This window comes from Mesocricetus auratus, unplaced genomic scaffold (genome assembly GCF_017639785.1).
Source record: "Mesocricetus auratus isolate SY011 unplaced genomic scaffold, BCM_Maur_2.0 Super-Scaffold_100019, whole genome shotgun sequence".
Lineage (NCBI taxonomy): Eukaryota > Metazoa > Chordata > Mammalia > Rodentia > Cricetidae > Mesocricetus > Mesocricetus auratus.
Window position 1 is genome coordinate 17,097,920 of NW_024429200.1, and position 13,307 is coordinate 17,111,226.

At 37.3% G+C, this 13,307-nt stretch overlaps 1 protein-coding gene across 1 annotated transcript in view; it reads left to right on the forward strand.

Moving 5' to 3' along the window:
- Slc13a1 (solute carrier family 13 member 1) overlaps nucleotides 1–13,307 on the forward strand; it is an 85,983-nt gene that overhangs the window by 37,461 nt on the left and 35,215 nt on the right. The window contains exon 7 of the mRNA XM_040728655.1: nucleotides 10,179–10,330. Coding sequence (XP_040584589.1) covers nucleotides 10,179–10,330 — 152 coding nt within the window. The remainder of the gene's footprint in view (nucleotides 1–10,178; nucleotides 10,331–13,307) is intronic.

Here is a 13,307-nt window from a genome sequence, read left to right on the forward strand (position 1 = left end):
CTTCTACTTGTGAAAGTGTCATGACTGAGAGATGATCGTTCCAGAGAAGGTGAGCATCATGGACAGATGGGATTACCATCCACTCTAGGAATTGAATCTGCCATCCATTTATTTATTTATTTTTTAAACCTCAACTGGATTCGAAATTCCAGATACCTTTGTGGCCTTACATCATACTGTTTCGATAAAACATTTCAATTGGTGATCCAGACCCCCTGAATGTGAAAGTCAGTGAGGAGGCCTGGGCAACCTAAGGGGCCCTGAGCAGTGGATCAGTGTTTATCCCTGGCATACAAACAGACATTGTGTGTCCGTAACACAAAGAGGGATGTTCTCTCATCCTGGACTCTTAGAGGAGTGCCTGGACCCTGCCCTGAGTGAAATGGCAGATTCTAGATATCCCCTATGTGGAAGGAAATAGTGATAGGGTGGGAGGCTGGGGGGGATGATAGGGGGGGTGCGGGAGGCGGGGAGGGAGAGGGAACTGGGATTGACAAGTAAAACAAGCTATTTAAAATGAAAATAATAATAAGAAAAAAGAAAAAAATGTACCTCATTCTACTAAAAAAACCCACCCTTTTAATTGTTAAATTACTGTTGATTATATATTTTCCTAGTAAACTTTTCATTGTGTGAATTGTAAAAAAAACATTATTGAGCAGAGAACATAAGCTCAGCCATATTTAAAGCATTTGCAGGTTAATCTAACTTACCAGAAGCTCTGCACAGCAAATCATCCACTTTAGAATCGTTCCTTGGCAACAGGAGCAAAGAATGTCTATGCATCATCCTAAAGCAGGAGTAAGTTTACTTGGTTCTCAATTTGTTTTTTAAAATATATTTTTGTGTATAAAATATTCACAACTTGCACATATCTGATAAAGTAATGGAACCTTCTAAATAACAATAAAATAAATTAAATGACACATATACACAAGAAATAATGGTTAAGAATTTTATAAATTTCCATGAACCTTTCATCTGGTTCTGTTACTCCTTTAAACAGTCTCCCCTGTGCCCTGGCAAAGACAGCCGTAGTCCAAAATTGTGTGCTTGTCTTGGTTTTCCTATGTGTATGACTTTGAACTCTACAGCAAATATACAAAATTTTCAAGCAAATTGAAATAGGCTGCAGTGGTATTTCTTCAACCAGAATGACCTTTATTTTCTGGTTTTCCCATACCCTCTGCACCTGAGTGCTGAAACTGTTAGTTATGGTAGGTCTACCGTCTCCCTTGATCTGGACTGTAGTTAGCAGGGACAAAAAAGAAGAAAGCAAATGAATTCTTATGATTGCCCTGGGCTTAGGACTTCAGATTTTTCTCTTTCATGTTTAATTAGTTCTAGTTTATTGCACATAAATGCAACCATGCAGTTATTCATAATGTTATTTATTTTCTATATGATTTACATGTGCATATTTTGCCATTTCTAATATATTTCCCTTGTAGTTTTAAACCTTATTTTTTGTATTGGTCTTACAAAGTTAGTTATACTTCAGGAGATGGTCTTTTGGTGTTGAATTTCTACTTTTTTGTTTGATAGAAAGCTACTTGTAATTCTTGAAACATGTTTTAAATACTTATGGATTCTCATGCTTTAAATTTCTATTGCCTTTTGACGATTTTTTTCTGGAAGAAGTCAGCAAACTATCACTCAAAATATTATTATGTGTAGGTAGTCTTTTCTCATTGGTTACTCTAGAGGAGTGTGTGTGTGTGTGTGTTTGTGTAAGATGGGGGAGAGGAAAAGAGACAAGACAGGGAGAAGAAGAAGGAGAGAAAGTATGTGTGTATTTAGAATATCATTTGATATTCCTGAGTCTGTGCTGTCTCTTACAAAAGCAGTCAACTGTCAGTCTTCATCCTCATTATCTAATCAGATCGCCCTCCAATTAAACACAGTAAATAACCTTGTCTCCAAAACTTACTGACATCTATTTTGTTTTCTTCTTTGTCTTGTGGACTTGTGGATTATTTACAAATAATTTGAGGAAATCCTACTATACTTCAGAAATTCTTCTTTAAGCTATTTCTATTTCATTGATGGACCTAGTCACTAAGTTTTAAATTATATATTTATAACCTCACATTCTGTACTAATATTTCAAAGATTTATAAAAAGTCATTAGTGACTAATAAGCTTACTTTTATCCTGCATTTAGTAACTTTAATTTTTGGTGCCTTGGTTGATCACTTTCTGACCATTTTTGTTTCCTGGTCCTTTTCATGCTATTAGTCAATTTTCTTGCATGTTTCATGATTCCAAATGTTGAAATGCTAATTTTCCTTGAAATCTCCACAAGAAATTCTGAGTTCTGGGTCGTAGCAGCCTACAGGAATACCGTATTTCAACTGTAGTACCATATTTCCCATAGCATACAAGTAATGATAATTTAAGCTTTGAAGAGCTTATGACAGGAAATTTCAGGATATTTTGTAGTTTTCTTTAGCTCAACTTGACAATTCATTCTCTCTACAGAGGTTATAGGCATTATGAATGTTTTCCTATACTCATCCCCCCACATAGCTGGCCTTGGGCATTTTCCTGCATTCCAAATTCCCTTTGTAACAAGATAAATGAAATCTCTTGAGCAAAGTCAGACACATTACTCCTTTATATTAAACACACTTGCACTTTGTTTTGGGGTTAATACAGATTTCTTCTTTCATACAGTTTAGTGAGATATTTTTCAAAATGATGTTTAATGTTTTTTATTTTAAATTGTTAAACAAGGAGTTTGATTTCTTTTGATACTAAATAGATAATGGTATTATCTGTATATTATTTCAGGCCTTTTACCACTATAGAAAGAACATCTTTTATCTAGCACCACATATATTTTTCTCTTCGCTACAAAATTCAAGGGAAGTTTCCAAATATTTAGCATTTAACTCAATGCAAGTTTGTAAGTAAATCATGTGCTATGAAAAATCATGATCTTTTTAAAGCATTGCTGGAAAATAGCGTGTTTTCACACTGAAGAGCCTCCATGCCCGAATGTTAATTTTTCCTATTTTTACTTACTTTTTATATTTTATTTAACTTTTTATACATATTATTCTCAGTTTCCTTTCCCTCCCCTCTCCCCCCATTCCTCATTCCTTCCTCCCAACCCCTCATCCCACTCCATCTCCCTTCCACTCCCCAGGGAGGGTAAGGCCTTCCATGAGGGATTTTCAGAGTCTGTCATTTAATCCCGGGCAGGGTCTAGGTCCTCCCCCATGTGTCCAAGATGAAAGAGCAGCCCTCCATGTGGAAGAGGTTCCCAGAGTCCATTTGTATGCCAAGAATAAATACTGATCTACTCTCCAAGGTCCCATAAATTGCCGAGGCTTCTTCTCAGACACCCAGCTTGCAGGGGTATCTCGATCAGCTGCATGCTGGCCTCTCAGTCATCAGTCTGGGGTCCACGCGTTCCCCCTTGTTCAGTTCAGCTGCCTCCGTGGGTGTCGCCAGCCTGGTCTTGATTCCTTTGCTCACCACTCCTCTTTACAACTGGGTTCGAGGAGTTCAGTTCGGTTGTTAGCTGTGGGTGTCTGCCTCTACTTCTGTCAGCCACTGGATGAAGGCTATAGGATGGCATATAAGGTAGTCATCAATCTCATTATCAGGGAAGGGCAGTTAAGGTAGCCTTAATGCCAGTTAGTGTCATTTTTGTAGATCTGTGAAGATCTCACTAGTGCCAGATCTCTCCTCCAACTTATAATGGCTTCCTCTATTATGGTATCTCTCAATTCTTGGCCTGGCTCAACCTTCCTGCACTCCTGTGTCCTCCTCTCCCCTACTCTTCTCCCCCTCTCTTTCTCCTATCTCTCTCTCCACCCCTCCCCTTTCTCCCAACCAAATTAGGAGATCTCCTCCCATAACTCTTCTCTGGGTTGCCATGCATATCTCTTTTAGGTCCTCCCTGCTTCCCCTACTCTCTGGCGGTGGGAATGTAGGCTGGCAATCCCCTGCTCCATGTCTAAACTGAATGATAAATTTAAAAAACTCTCCTGTGCACCTCCCTGTTGCTTTGTAAACTGGCATTCCCATTCATAATATGAAACATAGTCCTTCAGTAGCCTCAAAGGATGGAAACCGTAGTTCACATTTGCTCTAGATAATGTCTGTGTTACTGAAACTCTGCGTTCCCCAAGTTACCTCTGACTAGAACTTCAGTAGATCTTTATAAAGTGTCCATCCCAGGAGTTGGGGAAAGAACTCTCTCTTACCTTTCATTCTGCTCACTTGCTTGTTAGTTCCACGCTGTGACTTCTTTGCAGAAACCATTTCCTTACAGAAATTATTCCAAGCCATAAGCACATTATGGAAAGTCAAGCTTAATTAAAACTAAATAACAGTATCTGCTACCCATTGAACTGAGCACATGGAAACTCAATGAGCAAACAAAATAAGGCTCAGTGTTTTCATACCTCTGTGCCTTTGAATTTCCACTCTACCTCCCCTTCATTAGTCATATCATCTGCTGACATATGGGATATAAAGGCACCAGAATTAATCTTCTCACTCATTATTAGTAAAGAGTAATTCATTAAAAAACAGCAGCTAAGCGAGAGTCCCAAGGTAGCACATATGGTAAACATATACTCTGCCAGCAAGCTGTATCCACAGCCTAAGTTTCTCTATTATTTCTAGACAAGGTCTCACTAAATTTCTCAGATTGTCCTTGAACTCATTAATTAATCAGAGACTTTCCTGACTCAGTCTTCCAGGTAGATATCTGTCCTTGAACTCACTCCGTATAACAAAGACCTCCCTACTTCAGCTTTCTAGGTAGATAGCATTACAGACCTATACTATATTTTTGTTGTTGTTTTAATAGAAATATATCCATCAGAGCTTCATTGAAATTACAAGTGAAACAAGCCAGGTTGCTTCAATTCTATTTGAATCTCCATTAAAATACGAACTTTTCAAGGCACAATCACAATCATTTTTGTAATTATAATAGGAATGGAAAACCACAAAATCATTCAGAAGCTGGAATGTGTGGGAAAGACTTTGTTATCCGTGAACATGGAATTGAAAATCAGTACTGAATAAAGCCAATAGATCCATTTAAATAATGTCTTCTCCAAAGTAGTTATGTCAAAATGGGATAGTGTTAACAAACTTTGCTTCTGAAGTCATTAAATCTCCAAATATCTCCCTCAAATACACATAGGATTTGAGCTGCTTCTTCTAGGAGCTACTGCTCCTCCATCAAGGAGAGATGTGATCTTTGCATATGGCAGCACTGAGAATAAAGAGAATCAAAGATGGCAGTGGTCAAGGGAGGGGATCACAGTGAGACTGAGGGCACCAAGTGAAAGCATATGCCTTGGGTACAGGGAACCTGCAGCTCCAATGCCCTCCAGGAGAGCAGGCAGTTGGGACCTGCTTTTTATTCTGCTGGGGCCAGTATCATACTCTAATGCCTTCCAGCTATCAACAGACGACAGTCCAGGAAGGTCCTCCCCGGGGAATGCAATCAGTACAGCAGAAAAAACAACAGCATCCTGACATTAGAATTTTCTGAGAAGAGGCCTTCCAGTGAATCTCACAGACGAGAGCAAGTCCCCAAGCACACATGCAGAGCTTCTGAGCAGCGTTTCACTGCCTTAAATACAAGCAGGAACCCCCAAATTCCTAGATGTCTGAAGAAAGCCTGAGGCATGCAGAAGAAGTTCCAAACAAAGAAATCAGCTATGTGCAGGAAACAGTCAATGCAAGAAGGGGAAAACATGAGAAAGGAAAACATTAATATGTTTAGAGACATAAAGGAGGAAATTTCATTTATAAAATAAACAGGATTCTGGAGAAGAAAAAGAGGAGACAAGAATATAAAGTATAGCAATATGCAATGCAAATAAATGTATAACGTATGAATAAAAGGTAAAGATTTCAGAACAGAACATACTGTAAAGGGAAAAATTCAGATGATGAAATATGAAGAAACAAGAGCAGGAAAATGATGAGAGACTCAGGGAAAGGGTAGAGAACAAAAAGGGAAAGAACTTTGGGAAATTCAAGGGAACTTCCACACTGGAAGAACGAAACGTTCATCAGTAAAGTCTTACTGATGGCAGGCCACAAGGTGAAGCAGACCTCACCGAGTGTATCATATTTGAAATATGAGAGCTCAGAATATAGTGGGTAGAAAGAGGGCTTCACAAACTTCCAGCTTTCAGAAAAGCAAAGGGAATGGGAACTGATTCCTTTTAAAAGATTTAAAAATACGAATAGCTGAGTATTCTGCTCTATTTATACAGAACATTCAGAGACAGTAGAAAACCAAATAATGCCTACAAAATCCCGATTAATGCTTACTTCCAATCTATATCAATGTCCAACAAAAACAGCAATGGAGTATGAGTTATCTGGTTAACTCTTTGTAATTAGGGGAAATAACCAGATGAAGATGTCCTGGCAGATATGATACCTAGACAGTGAAACTGGAGAATATTTGATGTGTTTAAATTAGCCTAGCATTTGATTGTAATGGGAGAAAATTTTCAGAAGGGAATATTGAGAATTGAGTGGCTTTTCACAGAAACCTGAGCAAGAATATAAATTCTTTTGTCTGCTTCTGTCAATCCATGTATCCATTCTTATCCAGCTATTTTACTGAAACCCTGAATTCTATTCTAAGCCAAATCATGTTGTTATAATGTTAGGATCATGGACGCATAGAAAGTGTAGGTGTGTTAAGGGGAGAGAGCTGTGGCAAAAAAATTTAAATGTTGCTTAAGCATATAAAAATTGAATTACAATGCCTATGTCTGAGAAACCAAGATACAGCCTGAGCTGGAACTGGTGGTGCAGGCTTGTAATTCCAGCTCCTTGAGGGAATGATGCAGGAGAGTTTCCAGTTCGAGGACTGCCTGGGTAGGCTACAGAGTGATTTCAAGGCCATCTTGAGCAGATTACTGTGACCTTGTCTCTAAATAGAGAAATAAAAGGGCTGGAGATGTACATGAAGGATTCCAGGTTCACTCTCTATTGAAAAAAAAACAATTGACAGTATGTGAACACTGAAGGGAATGCACAAACACACAAAAAGATCTGCAAGATTTTCAGCTAGCTCTTAGCAAGGTGAAAGAAAGCACTTAGCAAGAACTAATAGCTTTCATAATAATCCCTTTTTAGTGATTGAAATATGAACGGAAGCCTTGACTTGTTCACAGCGTATTCAGGTCGTTCCAGTGAACTAATTTATGTGGCCTCTAGAGATCATTGGTTAGCTGTTGGTAACTCATGAAGTAAAATTTCAACGTTCAAAGTTGGAAGTGTGCATCTTGCCCCTGACAACTACCATCATAGTTGACAACTACCAAAATAGTACCTAGGCCTGGCTGAGGTTTCTGTCTGACTTGTCAATGATTATGTCACAGATTTCTGCATTTGGTCATGATTGAAACTATTTCTGTTATTCAGAAGATCTGGAAAAACATTGGAAGGTCTTAGATGAAATTTCTCTGTGTGTTAACTAACAACACTGCTGTATGGAAGGTACCGGAATTTGGTCAAAGTCTTAAATGTAGGCTTAAAACATTACATAAACAAAAACATCCATTGGAAGTCAGGGTAGTGGAGAGGAAATAACTGAGAGGGAACTAAGCAGTGGGAGTGTGGCTTTATTTCTGTGGTGAATGGCTATCACAGTTATGGCCTTGGCCCTGCCCTGGATGTAATGCCAGACTCTGGAGATCCTCCATGGAGGGTGTCACCCTCCCTGGGGATCTGAGTGGAGATTGCCTGGGGGACTGGTGGGACTGGGGGAGGAGAGGAGGGAGAGGGATTTGGGATTGACATGTGAAATAAGCTTGTTTCTAACTTAAATAAAAAGAAAAGGGAAAAAACAAAATAGGTTTAGAATGAGAAAAGAAAGATCTATACTTTTATTTGTTTTTACATTTGTAAGCTTTAGTTTCAATGGGGAACAAAACATAAATTACAATTTCAAAAATATACACTTATCAGTTTAATAATGTCCAAATTATACATCACTTCCTGGACTATTGGGTAGTAAAAATATTTTGTATAAAAATATTTAATATGTAAGTCATGTGTTTCAGGTTTCACTTAGTTTAACTCATGAAAATTTTAATGAAGTTTGCCATATTTTACATACCCTTTTGGGTAACTTTTAAATAGAAATCACATGGAAAACACAAATCATTTCCATGTAGAAAATATAAGGCAAATAGAGTCTTTATAAATGTCTTTTTTTAGGGTGTAGAGTAGATACCTTGGGGGGATGACCCTTACATTAATTAGAAAGTAAAAGGTAAACTGTAGTCCGTAGTACTTGACCCTGTCATACTAAATCCTACTTCTACACCCATGATGACTTTTAGAGAGTAGTCATTTTTCCTTATCGTGAATTTGTGAAAAGGCCTTACCCTGCCTATATCATGGATAACATGCTTATATGTATAGAATACCAATACACCCTGTTGTGCTTTGTGGGTGAGCATTTACATTGTTGCAGCCATTATATAAAATACTATAAATGTTCTTTACAAAATGAACTATAGAACTAATATATGATCCATAAATACTACTTCTGGGCACATATCAAAAAGAAATGAAATCAAGGTTACAGTTCCCAATATTTATTGTGGCACCATCACAACAGACAAGAAAATATAGATAAATATATTTTTGGAATGTGTTCTTGGGTACCAAGATAACCCAGTGGATATCCTTATAGCAATTCTTAACTATTTAAGATGTGTTCTATACACTACAGATTTTAAAACATCCTTACATATTAAAATACATATGAATACAGCATGATGAAAAACATCAATTGCTTAGATTTATTTCAAGGTATATAGAACAAGTGTGGCAATTATCAAGTATTGATTCATGGAGTCTCAAAGATATTACTAGATCAACCTAGGCCATAGATAATACTGCCTTATATGACATTATGAATTTTATATAGAGGAATCTAAACACAGTTGTGGCACTTTAAGTAAAAGGAAATAAATGGAATTAAGTAAGTAGAGGAAGAGAATACTTTAAGGAGGACAAATAACACAGAGTAAGGGCTGCAGCTCAGGGCTTTAAGGCAAGGCAATTATTTCATTATCCAGGATTGCCACTTTCAAGCACTGACACCAGATAATTTATTGTACCTCTCTGTATCTTGTGTCTTCATCTGCAACTTGGTATGATATTGCCCATCTCACTGTGATATAAAATCTACATGGATACAATGTAGTTCAGGGAATCCTGAACTGTATTGCATGGAAAAGTTATGCTGTGCATAAACAAATTGGATATGACTAGCTCCTGCCGCTGTGACTTCCCTCCATGCTGTACTGAAACCCAGAATTGCATGCTGAGTCAACCCTTTCTCTGCCTTCATTTTTGTCAGGATATTTTCTCACAAAAACAGAAATGAAACTAGGTCATACGTTTTGGGTAAAATGGAGAGACAAAGCTGGACAGGAGCATTAAATGAAAGCACTAAGTGACTACTTCACAGGATATTGTGGAAGACATAGTGAGGAACAAGGATTCTAATTCTGTCTCTCAATATTAAGGATCATAAAGATGAAAACATTTGGTTTATAGAGAGATGGCTTATGACCGTCAACCATCAAAGGACCATGGCGGAGAAAAGGTCCCAAAGATGTTGTAAAACTTACTGACCATGTAGCATCAATAACATCAGGATGCTATACAAATCTTTGGAAGTCATGGGAGAGGGAAGAAATGAAGGAAGAATCGGCTCAGAGACAGGGAAGAAGCAGCAAAGAATGACTGAAATGATGCTTGTGAAATATTTGAATATTTTACTTAAATGTTACATTTCTATGGACAAGAAGTTATTATGTTGTTAATTAACCCTGGCTACTATAAAAAAATACCACAATTTCCCATTCAGTTAAGTCTAGGAAACAGGTCTGGCAGAATTAAGGATCTGGTGAAAGCTACTTCCTGGGCGCAAACATAGCCACCTCTCAACATTTCCACTTGATGGAGAGAAATCTTAATGTCTTGCTTTAAAGGGGCTTTGACCGCCCCTCATGACATTAACTCTAATTATCTACCAAAGGGTCTATCTTCAAAAACCATCATGAATATGAAACAGGAGAGTTGGGATACATTCATTATATAAAAAATGTTGTTATGACCACAAATAAAGCTGTTCTCATAATGTATTTTCTTATTAACAGAACTCAGTCACAGGAGCAAAATATCGGTCAAAGAGGGACCACATGTTGTGTAAACTCATGTGTTTATCTATTGCTTACTCTTCAACAATTGGTGGCCTGACAACACTCACTGGTACCTCCACCAACCTGATCTTCTCTGAGCATTTCAATACGTAAGTAAAATCAGATTCATGATTTAACAAGTGGACAGCAAACAAACCATAGAAATTTTTCTTACCTGACACACAAAATCTACAGACTGAACTGCTATGCAGGATTAACTTATCTTTGATTCTTATCAGGATGTCTTTTAGATATAGAGATTTTCCTTTGGACCAAGGATGAAATATGCAGGCTCTAGTTAATTGACATGTACTTGAAGATTGATTCTTCTAGTAATCTAAGATCAGATCATGATTTTGTGAAATGGCCTTATTCTGCCAACATCGCTGACAGCACACTTATCTGTATGGGATGTAGCAGAACTCCTATCTGAGCATCTTATCAGAGAGGGAACTTCTTTTCATTGCAACTAACTCACTAATATAATAATGAATGGGCATGTAAATGGTCTGCTGCATTAGGCCATATACTCAGATTTTGGATGCTGAGCATTTGAACTTAGATGGTGAACTGTGAACGTAGGCACAAATTGCAAGAGATTGAAGTTGGCAACTCCAAAAATATCTGAAGAATTAGGTAGCTACCAGAGATGAAAGCACTAGAATAGTCTACTGATGTATGGATGAAGAAATTAAAGTTCATCGTTGTGAGACCGGAACATTACAGAATTGAGAAATAGGCAGTTTCAACCATGGTAGTGCTTTAGCTAAAATTTCTACAGCCTTACTTACCTACTTTATAAAATGTAACTAAAAATATCTCCAAGATATAATTTTACATATGCAAAATAGTCATGTTTTTGTTTTTTTGTTCAATTCTTTTATTTTTGTATTTCATTTTAAATTCCAACTACAACCTTCCTCCCACCTCCCCTCACCTCATCCCACCCTCCTGAACCTTCCCCAAGTCAACATAGTCTGACACAGTAGGTTGGAGCAGGGCCCAGCGCCTCTCCTATGCATTAAAACTGAGCATGGCATTCCACCATAGGGAATGGGCTCTAATGAGCTAGCTCATTTATCAGTATTATATTGTAGTTCTACTGCCACTGAACGTGGCATCCCATTCTAAGGAATGGACTACAACAAGATAGCTCATATACCAGGTTTATATGGTGGTTCTACTGCCACCAGTCCCTCTGATAGTCTAATCTTCACAACTATCTCCCATATATGGAGGGGCTAGTTCGGTTCCCTGGAGTCTCCACAGTTCTAAGTCTAGAGTTCAGGAGTTTCTACGAGCTTGGTTCAGCTGTCTCTGTAGATGTCTCCATCATGGTCTTGACCTCCTTTGCTCATATGTTCCCTCCTTCCTCTCTTTGACTGGATTCCTGGAGCTTGGCCTGGTTTTTTGTTGTGAATCTGTGTGTCTGGCTCATCAATTACTGTATGAAGGCTCTACAATAGTTGGGGTAGTCATCAATGTGATTACAGAGGTAGGCCAGTTCAGGTATACTCTCTACAATTTCTAGGATTCTTAGTTGGGGTCCTCCTTGTGGATCTTTGGGAACTACCCTAGTATGGGGTTTCTCCCTTAGCCTATAGTGATTCTCTCTATTAAAATTATCTTTTTCATTGCTCTTCTACTGCATCCCTCCATGACTAAGCCATCTCTTTCCCTCCTGTTCTCATCCCTCTCCCCTCCCCCTTACCACCCCCATCTCCAGTTTACCCTGTAGATATCATCTAATTTCTTTTCCCAGGGTGATCCATGTGTCTCTCTTAGGGTCTTCCTTGTTACTTAGTTCTTCAGAATCTTCTTCGCAATGTGGAGACCTAACTCAAACAGTTTCACTACTGTCAGTATCAGAGAACTGGTATTATGTATAGAATAATTAGACCATTCTAATGATATCACTTTTTACAGTTGAATCCATGCAGCATTTCCTCCTAGCCTTTGCATTTCTGTGTAGTGTATCAACCAGTTTTTAAAATGAATTCTCTTAAATTCTTTGTGTGTACTAACATATTTCTAGTATCAGGTCAAGAGCTTAAACAAATATTTCAATAATTATTTTCATGGATCTCATATCTCTAATAATGAATTTTTTTATTAAAAAATTTAGATGCTACTTAAACATACCTTGAAATGCAGTTTTTCTCCTCAAAATGTTGTTGCCTTGCACTAATAACATATGGAAATCATGATTAGAATAAAATCAGACTCACCACTTGATAGAAAATGCTATTGTAAAAGATAAAAACCTGTCATTTTATAGATTTAATTTATATCATCAAATAAAATAGATGGAAAGCTTTCTTGAATGTTTCTTTGCAAAATATAGCACCTTATAAGACTGCAATGGGACAATGATCATTCATTTTCATTGGGAAAATGTCAGAAGCTTAAAACTCTCCAATATTAGTATTGTTTCACATATTTAGAGCTGAAGTCATATTCAGTGATTATTTAGAAATTTACCAAGACAACACAATCTTTTTCACTTGATACAACTTGTCATTGTTTTGAGCAATAACAAATTTGTAATGATTTTTTTTCTTCCAATCCTAAAGGATATAAAGGAACTTGAATATCAGCAATTTCTGTCATTGATATTTAAAGTAAGGTGCCATCTTCCAAATGCATTATGAAAGAAAAATATTGTATAACCTACTTTGAAATCTTCTCTAGCTATTTACCTGTCTATGTATATTCTAGTTATTAGCTATGTATCCATAAATCCATATCATTTTTATAGATAAGTTAAGAGCTAATAATAGGGCATCATCATAATAGAAATATTTCTGAAATTGCCTTCATGAAAAGTCACCTCCCCAGAAACTGAAGATGCGTTTTAAAGGAGGACTTAAATTTGACATGATCCAGAAAGATTTTAGAGGCAAGTACTATGTAAAGTGATAAAATTGGTGGAAATAACTCATAAATCAATGGAGCAATGTTTACAACATATTTTTAAGGACTGGGGTAATATCTTTTTTACATAGTTTAGAGTAATAGTGTGCTCACAGATTGGCATTCTAAGAGTTGGGGCAAGGAAACCAATTAGGAGTGCATTACTAATGTGCT